Here is a 20304-nt window from a genome sequence, read left to right on the forward strand (position 1 = left end):
AGCACGCGGCCGTTATAGCCGTGGTGATGGGGGCTTTCTCTCTACATGGGCTGTGTGCACAGTAATAGTGCAGGACGTTGGCGGCAGAACAATCATCCACCTCTCATCACCCGCAGACACGAGTCCAGATTCAAGCAGCGGATGCTGGAGCTGAGCGACACCAACAACCTGGCGTATCTATTCCTGACCGCGGCTAACAGGTGGCTGGAGGTCCGGACGGTGAGGAGGGCAGACCCTGCCAGAGAAGAGCTCACTGCACCCACCATCCAGACGCACTGCCCCCATCATCCAGCTGCACTGCACCCACCATCCTTCCACACTGCCCCCATCATCCCTCCACACTGCCCCCATCATCCCTCCACACTGCCCCCATCATCCCTCCACACTGCCCCCTTCATCCCTCCACACTGCCCCATCATCCCTCCACACTGCCCCATCATCCCTCCACACTGCCCCCATCATCCCTCCACACTGCCCCCATCATCCCTCCACACTGCTCCCATCATCCCTCCACACTGCTCCCATCATCCCTCCACACTGCTCCCATCATCCCTCCACACTGCCCCCATCATCCCTCCACCCTGCTCCCATCATCCCTCCACACTGCCCCCATCATCCCTCCACACTGCTCCCATCATCCCTCCACACTGCCCCCATCATCCCTCCACACTGCCCCCATCATCCCTCCACACTGCCCTCATCATCCCTCCACACTGCTCCCATCATCCCTCCACACTGCTCCCATCATCCCTCCACACTGCCCCCATCATCCCTCCACACTTCCCCCATCATCCCTCCACACTGCACCCATCATCCCTCCACACTTCCCCCATCATCCCTCCACACTGCACCCATCATCCCTCCACACTGCTCCCATCATCCCTCCACACTGCCCCCATCATCCCTCCACACTGCCCCCATCATCCCTCTACACTGCCCCCATCATCCCTCCACACTGCTCCCATCATCCCTCCACACTGCCCCATCATCCCTCCACACTTCCCCCATCATCCCTCCACACTGCACCCATCATCCCTCCACACTGCACCCATCATCCCTCCACACTGCACCCATCATCCCTCCACACTTCCCCCATCATCCCTCCACACTGCTCCCATCATCCCTCCACACTGCCCCCATCATCCCTCCACACTGCCCCATCATCCCTCCACACTACTCCCATCATCCCTCCACACTGCCCCCATCATCCCTCCACACTGCCCCCATCATCCGTCCACACTGCCCACTTCATCCCTCCACACTGCTCCCATCATCCCTCCACACTACTCCCTTCATCCCTCCACACTGCCCCCATCATCCCTCCACACTGCCCCCTTCATCCCTCTACACTGCCCCCTTCATCCCTCCACACTGCCCCCTTCATCCCTCCACACTGCTCCCATCATCCCTCCACACTACACCCATCATCCCTCCACACTGCCCCCTTCATCCCTCCACACTGCTCCCTTCATCCCTCCACACTGCCCCAATCATCCCTCCACACTGCCCCATCATCCCTCCACCTCTCCCATCATCCATCCACACTGCCCCCATCATCCCTCCACGCTGCACCCATCATCCCTCCACACTTCCCCCATCATCCCTCCACGCTGCACCCATCATCCCTCCACACTTCCCCCATCATCCCTCCACACTGCCCCCATCATCCCTCCACACTGCTCCCATCATCCCTCCACACTGCCCCATCATCCCTCCACACTTCCCCCATCATCCCTCCACACTGCACCCATCATCCCTCCACACTGCACCCATCATCCCTCCACACTTCCCCCATCATCCCTCCACACTGCACCCATCATCCCTCCACACTGCTCCCATCATCCCTCCACACTGCCCCCATCATCCCTCCACACTGCCCCATCATCCCTCCACACTACTCCCATCATCCCTCCACACTGCCCCCATCATCCCTCCACACTGCCCCCATCATCCCTCCACACTGCCCCCTTCATCCCTCCACACTGCTCCCATCATCCCTCCACACTACTCCCTTCATCCCTCCACACTGCCCCCATCATCCCTCCACACTGCCCCCTTCATCCCTCCACACTGCCCCCTTCATCCCTCCACACTGCCCCCTTCATCCCTCCACACTGCTCCCATCATCCCTCCAGAGTACACCCATCATCCCTCCACACTGCCCCCTTCATCCCTCCACACTGCTCCCTTCATCCCTCCACACTGCCCCAATCATCCCTCCACACTGCCCCATCATCCCTCCACCTCTCCCATCATCCATCCACACTGCCCCCATCATCCCTCCACGCTGCACCCATCATCCCTCCACACTTCCCCCATCATCCCTCCACACTGCACCCATCATCCCTCCACACTGCTCCCATCATCCCTCCACACTGCCCCCATCATCCCTCCACACTGCCCCCATCATCCCTCCACACTGCCCCCATCATCCCTCCACACTGCCCCATCATCCCTCCACACTGCTCCCATCATCCCTCCACACTGCCCCCATCATCCCTCCACACTTCCCCCATCATCCCTCCACACTGCCCCCATCATCCCTCCACACTTCCCCCATCATCCCTCCACACTGCACCCATCATCCCTCCACACTTCCCCCATCATCCCTCCACACTGCACCCATCATCCCTCCACACTGCCCCCATCATCCCTCCACACTGCCCCCATCATCCCTCCACACTGCTCCCATCATCCCTCCACACTGCCCCCATCATCCCTCCACACTTCCCCCATCATCCCTCCACACTGCCCCCTTCATCCCTCCACACTGCTCTCATCATCCCTGCACACTGCCCCCATCATCCCTCCCCACTGCCCCATCATCCCTCCACACTGCCCCCATCATCCCTCCACACTGCCCCATCATCCCTCCACACTGCTCCCATCATCCCTCCACACTGCTCCCATCATCCCTCCACACTGCCCCCATCATCCCTCCACACTTACCCCATCATCCCTCCACACTGCCCCCTTCATCCCTCCACACTGCTCTCATCATCCCTGCACACTGCCCCCATCATCCCTCTCCACTGCCCCCATCATCCCTCCACACTGCCCCCATCATCCCTCCACACTGCCCCCATCATCCCTCCACACTGCTCCCATCATCCCTCCACACTGCTCCCATCATCCCTCCACACTGCCCCCATCATTCCTCCACACTGCCCCATCATCCCTCCACACTGCCCCCTTCATCCCTCCACACTGCCCCATCATCCCTCCACACTGCCCCCATCATCCCTCCACACTGCCCCCATCATCCCTCCACACTGCTCCCATCATCCCTCCACCCTGCTCCCATCATCCCTCCACACTGCCCCATCATCCCTCCACACTGCCCCCATCATCCCTCCACACTGCTCCCATCATCCCTCCACACTGCCCCCATCATCCCTCCACACTGCCCCCATCATCCCTCCGCACTGCTCCCATCATCCCTCCACACTGCCCCCATCATCCCTCCACACTGCTCCCATCATCCCTCCACACTGCTCTCATCATCCCTCCACACTGCTCCCATCATCCCTCCACACTGCTCTCATCATCCCTCCACACTGCTCCCATCATCCCTCCACACTGCTCCCTTCATCCCTCCACACAGCTCTCATCATCCCTGCACACTGCCCCCATCATCCCTCCACACTGCCCCCATCATCCCTCCACACTGCCCCCATCATCCCTCCACACTGCTCCCATCATCCCTCCACACTGCTCCCATCATCCCTCCACACTGCCCCCATCATTCCTCCACACTGCCCCCATCATCCCTCCACACTGCCCCCTTCATCCCTCCACACTGCTCTCATCATCCCTGCACACTGCCCCCATCATCCCTCCCCACTGCCCCCATCATCCCTCCACACTGCCCCCATCATCCCTCCACACTGCGACCATCATCCCTCCACACTGCTCCCATCATCCCTCCACACTGCTCCCATCATCCCTCCACACTGCCCACATCATTCCTCCACACTGCCCCATCATCCCTCCACACTGCCCCCTTCATCCCTCCACACTGCCCCATCATCCCTCCACACTGCCCCCATCATCCCTCCACACTGCCCCCATCATCCCTCCACACTTCTCCCATCATCCCTCCACCCTGCTCCCATCATCCCTCCACACTGCTCCCATCATCCCTCCACACTGCCCCCATCATCCCTCCACACTGCCCCCATCATCCCTCCACACTGCTCCCATCATCACTCCACACTGCTCCCATCATCCCTCCACACTGCCCCCATCATCCCTCCACACTGCTCGCATCATCCCTCCACACTGCTCCCTTCATCCCTCCACACTGCTCTCATCATCCCTGCACACTGCCCCCATCATCCCTCCACACTGCCCCATCATCCCTCCACACTGCCCCCATCATCCCTCCACACTGCCCCCATCATCCCTCCACACTGCCCCCATCATCCCTCCACACTGCCCCCATTATCCCTCCACACTGTCCCCATCATCCCTCCACACTGCTCCCATCATCCCTCCACACTGCTCCCATCATCCCTCCACACTGCTCCCATCATCCCTCCACACTGCCCCCATCATTCCTCCACACTTCCCCCATCATCCCTCCACACTGCCCCCTTCATCCCTCCACACTGCCCCATCATCCCTCCACACTGCCCCCTTCATCCCTCCACACTGCCCCCATCATCCCTCCACCCTGCTCCCATCATCCCTCCACACTGCTCCCATCATCCCTCCACACTGCCCCATCATCCCTCCACACTGCCCCATCATCCCTCCACACTGCCCCCTTCATCCCTCCACACTGCCCCATCATCCCTCCACACTGCCCCCATCATCCCTCCACACTGCCCCATCATCCCTCCACACTGCCCCCTTCATCCCTCCACACTGCCCCATCATCCCTCCACACTGCCCCCATCATCCCTCCACACTGCTCCCATCATCCCTCCACACTGCTCCCATCATCCCTCCACACTGCCCCCATCATCCCTCCACACTGCCCCCATCATCCCTCCACACTGCCCCCTTCATCCCTCCACACTGCCCCATCATCCCTCCACACTGCCCCCATCATCCCTCCACCCTGCTCCCATCATCCCTCCACACTGCCCCCTTCATCCCTCCACACTGCCCCCATCATCCCTCCACCCTGCTCCCATCATCCCTCCACACTGCCCCCATCATCCCTCCACACTGCCCCATCATCCCTCCACACTGCCCCCATCATCCCTCCACACTGCCCCCATCATCCCTCCACACTGCCCCCTTCATCCCTCCACACTGCCCCCATCATCCCTCCACACTGCCCCCTTCATCCCTCCACACTGCTCCCATCATCCCTCCACACTGCCCCCATCATCCCTCCACACTGCCCCCATCATCCCTCCACACTGCCCCCATCATCCCTCCACACTGCCCCCATCATCCCTCCACACTGCCCCCTTCATCCCTCCACACTGCCCCCATCATCCCTCCACACTGCCCCCTTCATCCCTCCACACTGCTCCCATCATCCCTCCACACTGCCCCCATCATCCCTCCACACTGCCCCCATCATCCCTCCACACTGCCCCCTTCATCCCTCCACACTGCCCCCATCATCCCTCCACACTGCTCCCATCATCCCTCCACACTGCCCCCATCATCCCTCCACACTGCCCCCTTCATCCCTCCACACTGCCCCCATCATCCCTCCACACTGCCCCCATCATCCCTCCACACTGCTCCCATCATCCCTCCACACTGCCCCCTTCATCCCTCCACACTGCTCCCATCATCCCTCCACACTGCCCCCATCATCCCTCCACACTGCCCCCATCATCCCTCCACACTGCTCCCATCATCCCTCCACACTGCACCCATCATCCCTCCACACTGCCCCATCATCCCTCCACACTGCCCCCATCATCCCTCCACACTGCCCCCATCATCCCTCCACACTGCCCCCATCATCCCTCCACACTGCTCCCATCATCCCTCCACACTGCCCTCTTCATCCCTCCACACTGCTCCCATCATCCCTCCACACTGCCCCCATCATCCCTCCACACTGCCCCCATCATCCCTCCACACTGCCCCCATCATCCCTCCACACTGCTCCCATCATCCCTCCACACTGCCCCCATCATCCCTCCACACTGCCCCCTTCATCCCTCCACACTGCCCCCATCATCCCTCCACACTGCCTCCATCATCCCTCCACACTGCTCCCATCATCCCTCCACACTGCCCCCATCATCCCTCCACACTGCCCCCTTCATCCCTCCACACTGCCCCCATCATCCCTCCACACTGCCCCCATCATCCCTCCACACTGCTCCCATCATCCCTCCACACTGCTCCCATCATCCCTCCACACTGCCCCCATCATCCCTCCACACTGCCCCCATCATCCCTCCACACTGCCCCCATCATCCCTCCACACTGCCCCCATCATCCCTCCACACTGCCCCCTTCATCCCTCCACACTGCCCCCATCATCACTCCACACTGCCCCCATCATCCCTCCACACTGCCCCCATCATCCCTCCACACTGCTCCCATCATCCCTCCACACTGCCCCCATCATCCCTCCACACTGCCCCCTTCATCCCTCCACACTGCTCCCATCATCCCTCCACACTGCCCCCTTCATCCCTCCACACTGCTCCCATCATCCCTCCACACTGCCCCCATCATCCCTCCACACTGCCCCCATCATCCCTCCACACTGCCCCCATCATCCCTCCACACTGCCCCCATCATCCCTCCACACTGCCCCCATCATCCCTCCACACTGCCCCCTTCATCCCTCCACACTGCCCCCATCATCCCTCCACACTGCCCCCATCATCCCTCCACACTGCTCCCATCATCCCTCCACACTGCCCCCATCATCCCTCCACACTGCCCCCATCATCCCTCCACACTGCTCCCATCATCCCTCCACACTGCCCCCATCATCCCTCCACACTGCAGCTGCACATGATCTGTATCTTTCTCCTTGCAGGATTACCTGGGCGCCTGCATCGTTCTCACTGCGGCCGTCACCTCCATCACTTCTGGACTCACCTCTGGGATCGTTGGGTTGGGCCTCACCTACGCCCTGACGGTATGTGACTCTCATCACTCGACTCCAATCGCCTCCAGAGCTGCACTCACAAAACTATTCAATAGATCTAAAAAACTTAAATAGCCCTGGCGCCCCCTATCCAGTGCATAGACCACTGCATTACATGGTGGGGATTGTAGTGCCTGCATGAGAACCCAGCAGTGAGAAAAGCTATGTGAACTGCATTATGGGTAAGAGAGAGAAAGTTCTGGTACTGCAGCTCTGGAGGTGACTGGAGGATAAGACATGATGTAACAGCAGAATAGTGACTGCAGCTCTGGAGGTGACTGGAGGATAAGACACGATGTAACAGCAGAATAGTGAGTGCAGCTCTGGAGGTGACTGGAGGATAAGGCATGATGTAACAGCAGAATAGTGAGTGCAGCTCTGGAGGTGACTGGAGGATAAGACACGAAGTAAAAGCAGAATAGTGAGTGCAGCTCTGGAGGTGACTGGAGGATAAGACACGATGTAACAGCAGAATAGTGAGTGAAGCTCTGGAGGATAAGACACGATGTAACAGCAGAATAGTGAGTGCAGCTCTTGAGGTGACTGGAGGATAAGACATGATGTAATAGCAGAATAGTGACTGCAGCTCTGGAGGTTAAGACCTGATGTAACAGCAGAATAGTGAGTGCAGCTCTGGAGGTTACTGGAGGATAAAACACAATGTAAGAGCAGAATAGTGACTGCAGCTCTGGAGGTGACCGGAGGATAAAACACAATGTAAGAGCAGAATAGTGAGTGCAGCTCTGGAGGTGACTGGAGGATAAGGCATGATGAAACAGCAGAATAGTGACTGCAGCTCTGGAGGTGACTGGAGGATAAAACACGATGTAACAGCAGAATAGTGAGTGAAGCTCTGGAGGTGACTGGAGGATAAGGCATGATGTAACAGCAGAATAGTGAGTGCGGCTCTGGAAGTGACTGGAGGATAAGACATGATGTAACAGCAGAATAGTGAGTGCAGCTCTGGAGGTTACTGGAGGATAAAACACAATGTAAGAGCAGAATAGTGACTGCAGCTCTGGAGGTGACTGGAGGATAAAACACAATGTAAGAGCAGAATAGTGACTGCAGCTCTGGCGGTGACTGGAGGATAAGACACCATGTAACAGCAGAATAGTGACTGCAGCTCTGGAGGTGACTGGAGGATAAAACACGATGTAACAGCAGAATAGTGAGTGCAGCTCTGGAGGTGACTGGAGGATAAGGCATGATGAAACAGCAGAATAGTGAGTGCGGCTCTGGAAGTGACTGGAGGATAAGACATGATGTAACAGCAGAATAGTGACTGCAGCTCTGGAGGTGACTGGAGGATAAGACACGATGTAACAGCAGAATAGTGACTGCAGCTCTGGAGGTGACTGGAGGTTAAGACCTGATGTAACAGCAGAATAGTGAGTGCAGCTCTGGAGGTGACTGGAGGATAAAACACAATGTAAGAGCAGAATAGTGACTGCAGCTCTGGAGGTGACTGGAGGATAAAACACGATGTAACAGCAGAATAGTGACTGCAGCTCTGGAGGATAAGACACGATGTAACAGCAGAATAGTGAGTGCAGCTCTGGAGGTGACTGGAGGATAAGGCATGATGTAATAGCAGAATAGTGAGTGCAGCTCTGGAGGTGACTGGAGGATAAGGCATGATGTAATAGCAGAATAGTGAGTGCAGCTCTGGAGGTGACTGGAGGATAAGACTTGATGTAACAGCAGAATAGTGAGTGCAGCTCTGGAGGTGACTGGAGGATATTATGTAATAACAGAATAGTGAGTGCAGCTCTGGAGGTGACTGGAGGATAAGACACGATGTAACAGCAGAATAGTGAGTGCAGCTCTGGAGGATAAGACACGATGTAACAGCAGAATAGTGAGTGCAGCTCTTGAGGTGACTGGAGGATAAGACATGATGTAATAGCAGAATAGTGACTGCAGCTCTGGAGGTTAAGACCTGATGTAACAGCAGAATAGTGAGTGCAGCTCTGGAGGTTACTGGAGGATAAAACACAATGTAAGAGCAGAATAGTGACTGCAGCTCTGGAGGTGACCGGAGGATAAAACACAATGTAAGAGCAGAATAGTGAGTGCAGCTCTGGAGGTGACTGGAGGATAAGGCATGATGAAACAGCAGAATAGTGACTGCAGCTCTGGAGGTGACTGGAGGATAAAACACGATGTAACAGCAGAATAGTGAGTGAAGCTCTGGAGGTGACTGGAGGATAAGGCATGATGTAACAGCAGAATAGTGAGTGCGGCTCTGGAAGTGACTGGAGGATAAGACATGATGTAACAGCAGAATAGTGAGTGCAGCTCTGGAGGTTACTGGAGGATAAAACACAATGTAAGAGCAGAATAGTGACTGCAGCTCTGGAGGTGACTGGAGGATAAGACACAATGTAAGAGCAGAATAGTGACTGCAGCTCTGGCGGTGACCGGAGGATAAAACACAATGTAAGAGCAGAATAGTGAGTGCAGCTCTGGAGGTGACTGGAGGATAAGGCATGATGAAACAGCAGAATAGTGACTGCAGCTCTGGAGGTGACTGGAGGATAAAACACGATGTAACAGCAGAATAGTGACTGCAGCTCTGGCGGTGACTGGAGAAGACACCATGTAACAGCAGAATAGTGACTGCAGCTCTGGAGGTGACTGGAGGATAAAACACGATGTAACAGCAGAATAGTGAGTGCAGCTCTGGAGGTGACTGGAGGATAAGGCATGATGAAACAGCAGAATAGTGAGTGCGGCTCTGGAAGTGACTGGAGGATAAGACATGATGTAACAGCAGAATAGTGACTGCAGCTCTGGAGGTGACTGGAGGATAAGACACGATGTAACAGCAGAATAGTGACTGCAGCTCTGGAGGTGACTGGAGGTTAAGACCTGATGTAACAGCAGAATAGTGAGTGCAGCTCTGGAGGTGACTGGAGGATAAAACACAATGTAAGAGCAGAATAGTGACTGCAGCTCTGGAGGTGACTGGAGGATAAAACACGATGTAACAGCAGAATAGTGACTGCAGCTCTGGAGGATAAGACACGATGTAACAGCAGAATAGTGAGTGCAGCTCTGGAGGTGACTGGAGGATAAGGCATGATGTAATAGCAGAATAGTGAGTGCAGCTCTGGAGGTGACTGGAGGATAAGGCATGATGTAATAGCAGAATAGTGAGTGCAGCTCTGGAGGTGACTGGAGGATAAGACTTGATGTAACAGCAGAATAGTGAGTGCAGCTCTGGAGGTGACTGGAGGATATTATGTAATAACAGAATAGTGAGTGCAGCTCTGGAGGTGACTGGAGGATAAGACACGATGTAACAGCAGAATAGTGAGTGCAGCTCTTGAGGTGACTGGAGGATAAGACATGATGTAATAGCAGAATAGTGACTGCAGCTCTGGAGGTTAAGACCTGATGTAACAGCAGAATAGTGAGTGCAGCTCTGGAGGTTACTGGAGGATAAAACACAATGTAAGAGCAGAATAGTGACTGCAGCTCTGGAGGTGACCGGAGGATAAAACACAATGTAAGAGCAGAATAGTGAGTGCAGCTCTGGAGGTGACTGGAGGATAAGGCATGATGAAACAGCAGAATAGTGACTGCAGCTCTGGAGGTGACTGGAGGATAAAACACAATGTAACAGCAGAATAGTGAGTGAAGCTCTGGAGGTGACTGGAGGATAAGGCATGATGTAACAGCAGAATAGTGAGTGCGGCTCTGGAAGTGACTGGAGGATAAGACATGATGTAACAGCAGAATAGTGAGTGCAGCTCTGGAGGTGACTGGAGGATAAAACACAATGTAAGAGCAGAATAGTGACTGCAGCTCTGGAGGTGACTGGAGGATAAAACACAATGTAAGAGCAGAATAGTGACTGCAGCTCTGGCGGTGACTGGAGGATAAGACACCATGTAACAGCAGAATAGTGACTGCAGCTCTGGAGGTGACTGGAGGATAAAACACGATGTAACAGCAGAATAGTGAGTGCAGCTCTGGAGGTGACTGGAGGATAAGGCATGATGAAATAGCAGAATAGTGAGTGCGGCTCTGGAAGTGACTGGAGGATAAGACATGATGTAACAGCAGAATAGTGACTGCAGCTCTGGAGGTGACTGGAGGATAAGACACGATGTAACAGCAGAATAGTGACTGCAGCTCTGGAGGTGACTGGAGGTTAAGACCTGATGTAACAGCAGAATAGTGAGTGCAGCTCTGGAGGTGACTGGAGGATAAAACACAATGTAAGAGCAGAATAGTGACTGCAGCTCTGGAGGTGACTGGAGGATAAAACACGATGTAACAGCAGAATAGTGAGTGCAGCTCTGGAGGATAAGACACGATGTAACAGCAGAATAGTGAGTGCCGCTCTTGAGGTGACTGGAGGATAAGGCATGATGTAATAGCAGAATAGTGAGTGCAGCTCTGGAGGTGACTGGAGGATAAGGCATGATGTAATAGCAGAATAGTGAGTGCAGCTCTGGAGGTGACTGGAGGATAAGACATGATGTAACAGCAGAATAGTGAGTGCAGCTCTGGAGGTGACTGGAGGATATTATGTAATAACAGAATAGTGAGTGCAGCTCTGGAGGTAATTGGAGGATAAAACACAATGTAACGGCAGAATAGTAAGTGCAGCTCTGGAGGTGACTGGAGGATATTATGTAATAGCAGAATAGTGAGTGCAGCTCTGGAGGTAACTGGAGGACATGTCAAGTGACTGGTCTGTGCTGTTGGCCTCAGTGTTAGGGTACCGTATGCAGTAACGACACGGGGTCTTCCGTGGGGGTAACACTACTCAGACAACACAGGGTGGGGGTAACACAGCGTGGCAATACTTTACTGAACCACAAAGCGGACAATAAACACAGAACAGTCCCAGCAGGTCCCCAAGATGGTGGAACATTACACAGTCTCACCCTTCCTTCTCCGCCCGCCTGGGATAGAACAGCTGCGACTTTGGGACTTCCAGGGCCAACTACCTCAACCAGTGGCCCCTCACTTCTGGCGGGCCCCCACAGAGAGAAGGTAGCGGCAAGCTTAGGAAACTAGCAGTCCATCAAGGTAGAAGGCCAGGAGACCCGAGGGCCCCACCCTGGCCTCTCCGAGAGTTTCCATGGGGCAGGTGACTGGCGGGTCCCAATCTGGCTTCTCCGAATGTCTCCATGGGTCCCTGGCAACCGGTGGGTCCCTCCTGGTAACCCCAAACAACATATCCATGGGGCCAGGTGACTTCATTGTCCCAGCCTGGTCTCCCCAAATGTCTCCATGGGCTTTATGATGGTCAATGGAGCAGCTCTGTATCTTTCCAGTGAGGGCCATATATCCTTAGGCTGGAATCATGTAGAATCCAAATCTGTGTCTCTTTGGTTAAAGCCATGCTTCCAAGCTGATGGTCTCAGAGAGTCTCTGATCTTTGATTCTCCTTGTAAAGTTTGCCTGATACAGAGGCATATCTTCCTTTTAAGTACACATCCACAGGGCAATGGTTAGGGATGATATTATTCCACAGGGCTCAGGTCTCATTGTTTGTACATTTAATCAATTTACAGTACATAGTTGGTATAGCAGGGGGCTCTTGTAAATAAGCATCTAGCTTAGTATAATATGCAAGTAGCATAGTAAACATCATTGTTCACAGACCAATAGAAGACAACATTCAGGGTTATACAAATACTGGTCTGTCCATCCCCAGCCACAGAAACACACATACATTCACAAGTGAACACAAACACAATAGTGTATTTTCCTTTGGCTTAACAAATCTAGACATCTGGCTGATTAAGATTAGAAGTTTTGTCTTCACTGTAACATTTCGGGGTCCCGAGTGCGGTGATATCTCGGGGTCCCGCGTGTGGTGATATTTTGGGGTTCGCGCGTGGTGATATTTTGGGGTCCCGCGTGTGGTGATATTTTGGAGCCTGTGTGCGTTGATATTTCGGGGTCCCATGTACAGTGATATTTTGGGGTGCAGTAACATTTCGGGGTCTCCCCTTCTCCGCAGGTCACTAATTACCTGAATTGGGTGGTCCGGAATCTGGCCGACCTGGAGGTTCAGATCGGGGCGGTGAAGAAGGTGAACAGTTTCCTGAGCATCGAGTCTGAGTGTTACGAGGGGACCATGGGTATGACATTGGGGTCCGGGCGGCACCTGGTGGTGGTGGTGGGGGGGGGGGGGTCCTGTCACCCCCGGTAATTTCTGCATGGTGTTGTCGGTTCTCCGGCTTGTCTGCATCATCATCATCTTCTCTTAAATACTCTGCACCTGTTTCCGCGCCCAGATCCACAGCAGGTGCCGGACGATTGGCCGAAGAGCGGAGAGATTCAGATCAGCGACCTGTGCGTGCGATACGAGAGCAACCTGAAGCCGGTGCTGAAACACGTGAAGGCGTATATCAGACCGGGCCAGAAGGTGACTACTACCCTCATCCTCCACAGCACTGCTGTCCTCATAGGGATCAGACTACATGGGGCTTGTAGTCTGTAAACATGGAGACACAGAACGAGGCCGAGCCCCGGAGGAGTCAGTATTACGGGGGGGTGCTTCCTTACTGTGCTCTTCCTCCTCTCCCCAGGTCGGCATCTGCGGGCGCACGGGCAGCGGTAAATCGTCCCTGTCGCTGGCGTTCTTCAGGATGGTGGACATCTTTGACGGTGAGTTCAGCAGCGTCTGCACAGAGGATCCATAGTGGGAGCAGTAGTGATTCGCTGCCCCGGTGCATTATGGGGTCCGCAGTGCGGAGGCGGCGGCGGTGGCGGCAGCCGACTGGGAGATCTGACCTGATAAGAGCCGGGTATCACAGCCGAGGACCTCCAAAGCCCCCGATCCCACCCCATGGGGCAACAGCAGTAGTGGAATAGGGGCCCCTGCGGTCCGGCCTCATATCATCCCCCTCCTCTATCCTGGGGCCCCTGGCCCTTCTTCCCAGCCATTACCAGTGACCGGACCCAGCTCATACTCCAGGGGCTCCAGTGCGGGGCCCATCTGAGCCGGGGGCTCCAGCGCATCTGCAGGGCTTGACGTGGTTATTTTTCATTGGTTCATTACCATCCGACCTATGGTGAAACTACAACTCCCAGCATGGCCCGGCAGACGCAGGTTGGTGGTGGTCATGGTTCATTGTATATTGTTCCTCAGGAAAGATCGTCATTGACGGGATGGACATCGCAAAGCTCCCGCTGCACACGCTGCGCTCCCGCCTGTCCATCATCCTGCAGGATCCCGTGCTGTTCAGCGGCTCCATAAGGTGAGTGCACCGAGCATAAGGTGGGTGCACCGAGCATCCGGGGGGCCGCACCAGCTATAATGTAGTGCCGAGCGTCCGGGGGGGAGACACCAGCTACAATGGAGCACCGAGCGTCCGGGGGGAGACACCAGCTACAATGTAGCACCGAGCGTCCGGGGGGAGACACCGCTGCAATGTAGCACCGAGCGTCCGGGGGGAGACACCGCTGCAATGTAGTACCGAGCGTCCGGGGGGGAGACACCAGCTACTATGTAGCACCGAGCGTCCGGGGGGACACACCGCTGCAATGTAGCACCGAGCGTCCGGGGGGAGACACCGCTGCAATGTAGCACCGAGCGTCCGGGGGGAGACACCGCTGCAATGTAGCACCGAGCGTCCAGTGGGAGACACCGCTGCAATGTAGTACCGAGCATCCGGGGGGAGACACCAGCTACAATGTAGTACCGAGCGTCCGGGGGGAGACACCAGCTACAATGTAGCACTGAGCGTCCGGGGGGAGACACCAGCTACAATGTAGTACCGAGCGTCCAAGGGGAGACACCAGCTACAATGTAGCACCGAGCGTCCAGTGGGAGACACCAGCTACAATGTAGCACCGAGCGTCCGGGGGGAGACACCAGCTACAATGTAGCACCGAGCGTCCGGGGGGAGACACCGCTGCAATGTAGCACCGAGCGTCCAGGGGGAGACACCAGCTACAATGTAGCACCGAGCGTCCGGGGGGAGACACCGCTGCAATGTAGCACCGAGCGTCCGGGGGGAGACACCAGCTACAATGTATCACCGAGCGTCCGGGGGGAGACACCGCTGCAATGTAGCACCGAGCGTCCAGGGGGAGACACCAGCTACAATGTAGTACCGAGCGTCCGGGGGGAGACACCGCTGCAATGTAGCACCGAGCGTCCAGGGGGAGACACCAGCTACAATGTAGCACCGAGCGTCCAGGGGGAGACACCAGCTACAATGTAGTACCGAGCGTCCGGGGGGAGACACCAGCTACTATGTAACACTGAGCGTCCAGGGGGAGACACCGCTACAATGTAGCACCGAGCGTCCGGGGGGAGACACCAGCTACAATGTAGCACCGAGCGTCCGGGGGGAGACACCAGCTACAATGTAGCACCGAGCGTCCGGGGGGAGACACCAGCTACAATGTAGCACCGAGCGTCCGGGGGGAGACACCAGCTACAATGTAGCACCGAGCGTCCGGGGGGAGACACCAGCTACAATGTAGTACCAAGCGTCCGGGGGGAGACACCGCTGCAATGTAGTACCGAGCGTCCGGGGGGAGACACCGCTGCAATGTAGCACCGAGCGTCCGGGGGGAGACACCAGCTACAATGTAGCACCGAGCGTCCAGGGGGAGACACCAGCTACAATGTAGTACCGAGCGTCCGGGGGGAGACACCAGCTACAATGTAGTACCGAGCGTCCGGGGGGAGACACCAGCTACAATGTAGCACCGAGCGTCCGGGGGGAGACATCAGCTACAATGTAGTACCGAGCGTCCGGGGGGAGACACCAGCTACAATGTAGCACCGAGCGTCCAGTGGGAGACACCTCTACAATGTAGCACCGAGCGTCCGGGGGGAGACACCAGCTACAATGTAGTACCGAGCGTCCGGGGGGAGACACCAGCTACAATGTAGCACCGAGCGTCCGGGGGGAGACACCAGCTACAATGTAGCACCGAGCGTCCGGGGGGAGACACCAGCTACAATGTAGTACCCAGCGTCCGGGGGGAGACACCGCTGCAATGTAGCACCGAGCGTCCGGGGGGAGACACCAGCTACAATGTAGTACCGAGCGTCCGGGGGGAGACACCAGTTACAATGTAACACCGAGCGTCCAGTGGGAGACACCTCTACAATGTAGCACCGAGCGTCCGGGGGGAGACACCAGCTACAATGTAGTACCAAGCGTCCGGGGGGAGACACCAGCTACAATGTAGCACCGAGCGTCCGGGGGGAGACACCAGCTACAATGTAGTACAAAGCGTCCGGGGGGAGACACCGCTGCAATGTAGTACCGAGCGTCCGGGGGGAGACACCGCTGCAATGTAGCACCGAGCGTCCGGGGGGAGACACCAGCTACAATGTAGTACCGAGCGTCCGGGAGGAGACACCAGCTACTATGTAACACTGAGCGTCCAGGGGGAGACACCGCTACAATGTAGCACCGAGCGTCCGGGGGGAGACACCAGCTACAATGTAGTACCGAGCGTCCGGGGGGAGACACCAGCTACAATGTAACACCGAGCGTCCGGGGGGAGACACCGCTGCAGTGTAGTACCGAGCGTCCGGGGGGAGACACCAGCTACAATGTAGCACCGAGCGTCCGGGGGGAGACACCAGCTACAATGCAACACCGAGCATCCAGGGGGAGACACCAGCTACAATGTAACACCGAGCGTCCTGGGGGAGACACCAGCTACAATGTAGTACCGAGCGTCCGGGGGGAGACACCGCTGCAATGTAGCACCGAGCGTCCAGGGGGAGACACCAGCTACAATGTAGCACCGAGCGTCCAGGGGGAGACACCAGCTACAATGTAGTACCGAGCGTCCGGGGGGAGACACCAGCTACTATGTAACACTGAGCGTCCAGGGGGAGACACCGCTACAATGTAGCACCGAGCGTCCGGGGGGAGACACCAGCTACAATGTAGCACCGAGCGTCCGGGGGGAGACACCAGCTACAATGTAACACCGAGCGTCCGGGGGGAGACACCAGCTACAATGTAGCACCGAGCGTCCGGGGGGAGACACCAGCTACAATGTAGCACCGAGCGTCCGGGGGGAGACACCAGCTACAATGTAGCACCGAGCGTCCGGGGGGAGACACCAGCTACAATGTAGTACCAAGCGTCCGGGGGGAGACACCGCTGCAATGTAGTACCGAGCGTCCGGGGGGAGACACCGCTGCAATGTAGCACCGAGCGTCCGGGGGGAGACACCAGCTACAATGTAGCACCGAGCGTCCAGGGGGAGACACCGCTGCAATGTAGCACCGAGCGTCCGGGGGGAGACACCGCTGCAATGTAGCACCGAGCGTCCGGGGGGAGACACCAGCTACAATGTAGCACCGAGCGTCCAGGGGGAGACACCAGCTACAATGTAGTACCGAGCGTCCGGGGGGAGACACCAGCTACAATGTAGTATCGAGCGTCCGGGGGGAGACACCAGCTACAATGTAGCACCGAGCGTCCGGGGGGAGACATCAGCTACAATGTAGTACCGAGCGTCCGGGGAGAGACACCGGCTACAATGTATCACCGAGCGTCCAGTGGGAGACACCAGCTACAATGTAGTACCGAGCGTCCGGGGGGAGACACCAGCTACTATGTAGTACCGAGCGTCCGGGGGGAGACACCAGCTACAATGTAACACCGAGCGTCCGGGGGGAGACACCAGCTACAATGTAGTACTGAGCGTCCGGGGGGAGACACCAGCTACAATGTAGCACCGAGCGTCCGGGGGGAGACACCAGCTACAATGTAGCACCGAGCGTCCGGGGGGAGACACCAGCTACAATGTAGTACCCAGCGTCCGGGAGGAGACACCAGCTACTATGTAACACTGAGCGTCCAGGGGGAGACACCGCTACAATGTAGCACCGAGCGTCCGGGGGGAGACACCAGCTACAATGTAGTACCGAGCGTCCGGGGGGAGACACCGCTGCAATGTAGCACCGAGCGTCCGGGAGGAGACACCGCTGCAGTGTAGTACCGAGCGTCCGGGGGGAGACACCAGCTACAATGTAGCACCGAGCGTCCGGGGGGAGACACCAGCTACAATGCAACACCGAGCATCCAGGGGGAGACACCAGCTACAATGTAACACCGAGCGTCCTGGGGGAGACACCAGCTACAATGTAGTACCGAGCGTCCGGGGGGAGACACCGCTGCAATGTAGCACCGAGCGTCCAGGGGGAGACACCAGCTACAATGTAGCACCGAGCGTCCAGGGGGAGACACCAGCTACAATGTAGTACCGAGCGTCCGGGGGGAGACACCAGCTACTATGTAACACTGAGCGTCCAGGGGGAGACACCGCTACAATGTAGCACCGAGCGTCCGGGGGGAGACACCAGCTACAATGTAGCACCGAGCGTCCGGGGGGAGACACCAGCTACAATGTAACACCGAGCGTCCGGGGGGAGACACCAGCTACAATGTAGCACCGAGCGTCCGGGGGGAGACACCAGCTACAATGTAGCACCGAGCGTCCGGGGGGAGACACCAGCTACAATGTAGCACCGAGCGTCCGGGGGGAGACACCAGCTACAATGTAGTACCAAGCGTCCGGGGGGAGACACCGCTGCAATGTAGTACCGAGCGTCCGGGGGGAGACACCGCTGCAATGTAGCACCGAGCGTCCGGGGGGAGACACCAGCTACAATGTAGCACCGAGCGTCCAGGGGGAGACACCGCTGCAATGTAGCACCGAGCGTCCGGGGGGAGACACCGCTGCAATGTAGCACCGAGCGTCCGGGGGGAGACACCAGCTACAATGTAGCACCGAGCGTCCAGGGGGAGACACCAGCTACAATGTAGTACCGAGCGTCCGGGGGGAGACACCAGCTACAATGTAGTATCGAGCGTCCGGGGGGAGACACCAGCTACAATGTAGCACCGAGCGTCCGGGGGGAGACATCAGCTACAATGTAGTACCGAGCGTCCGGGGAGAGACACCGGCTACAATGTAGCACCGAGCGTCCAGTGGGAGACACCAGCTACAATGTAGTACCGAGCGTCCGGGGGGAGACACCAGCTACAATGTAGTACCGAGCGTCCGGGGGGAGACACCAGCTACAATGTAACACCGAGCGTCCGGGGGGAGACACCAGCTGCAATGTAGTACTGAGCGTCCGGGGGGAGACACCAGCTACAATGTAGCACCGAGCGTCCGGGGGGAGACACCAGCTACAATGTAGCACCGAGCGTCCGGGGGGAGACACCAGCTACAATGTAGCACCGAGCGTCCGGGGGGAGACACCAGCTACAATGTAGTACCAAGCGTCCGGGGGGAGACACCGCTGCAATGTAGCACCGAGCGTCCGGGGGGAGACACCAGCTACAATGTAGTACCGAGCGTCCGGGGGGAGACACCAGCTACAATGTAGCACCGAGCATCCGGGGGGAGACACCAGCTACAATGTAGTACCGAGCGTCCGGGGGGAGACACCAGCTACAATGTAGTACCGAGCGTCCGGGGGGAGACACCAGCTACAATGTAGCACCGAGCGTCCGGGGGGAGACACCAGCTACAATGTAGTACCGAGCGTCCGGGAGGAGACACCAGCTACTATGTAACACTGAGCGTCCAGGGGGAGACACCAGCTACAATGTAGTACCGAGCGTCCGGGGGGAGACACCAGCTACAATGTAGTACCGAGCGTCCAGTGGGAGACACCTCTACAATGTAGTACCAAGCGTCCGGGGGGAGACACCAGCTACAATGTAGCACCGAGCGTCCGGGGGGAGACACCAGCTACAATGTAGTACCAAGCGTCCGGGGGGAGACACCAGCTACAATGTAGCACCGAGCGTCCAGGGGGAGACACCAGCTACAATGTAGTACAAAGCGTCCGGGGGGAGACACCGCTGCAATGTAGTACCAAGCGTCCGGGGGGAGACACCAGCTACAATGTAGCACCGAGCGTCCGGGGGGAGACACCAGCTACAATGTAGTACCGAGCGTCCGGGGGGAGACACCGCTGCAATGTAGCACCGAGCGTCCGGGGGGAGACACCAGCTACAATGTAGTACCGAGCGTCCGGGAGGAGACACCATCTACTATGTAACACTGAGCGTCCAGGGGGAGACACCAGCTACAATGTAGTACCGAGCGTCCGGGGGGAGACACCAGCTACAATGTAGTACCGAGCGTCCGGGAGGAGACACCAGCTACTATGTAACACTGAGCGTCCAGGGGGAGACACCGCTACAATGTAGCACCGAGCGTCCGGGGGAGACACCAGCTACAATGTA

The 20304-nt window shown here is 57.1% G+C and overlaps 1 protein-coding gene across 10 annotated transcripts in view; it reads left to right on the plus strand.

The window, feature by feature from the left end:
• ABCC9 (ATP binding cassette subfamily C member 9) overlaps positions 1-20304 on the plus strand; it is a 138825-nt gene that overhangs the window by 100034 nt on the left and 18487 nt on the right. For all 10 annotated transcript variants that reach the window (XM_073650547.1, XM_073650546.1, XM_073650550.1 and 7 more), the window contains 6 exons: positions 117-219; positions 6971-7072; positions 13071-13191; positions 13348-13478; positions 13642-13720; positions 14205-14313. In XM_073650547.1, the coding sequence (XP_073506648.1) occupies positions 117-219; positions 6971-7072; positions 13071-13191; positions 13348-13478; positions 13642-13720; positions 14205-14313 (645 nt within the window). The remainder of the gene's footprint in view (positions 1-116; positions 220-6970; positions 7073-13070; positions 13192-13347; positions 13479-13641; positions 13721-14204; positions 14314-20304) is intronic.

Source organism: Phyllobates terribilis, unplaced genomic scaffold, assembly GCF_046119375.1.
Source record: "Phyllobates terribilis strain yellow unplaced genomic scaffold, ASM4611937v1 Scaffold_10__3_contigs__length_209671492, whole genome shotgun sequence".
Classification (NCBI taxonomy): Eukaryota; Metazoa; Chordata; class Amphibia; order Anura; family Dendrobatidae; genus Phyllobates; species Phyllobates terribilis.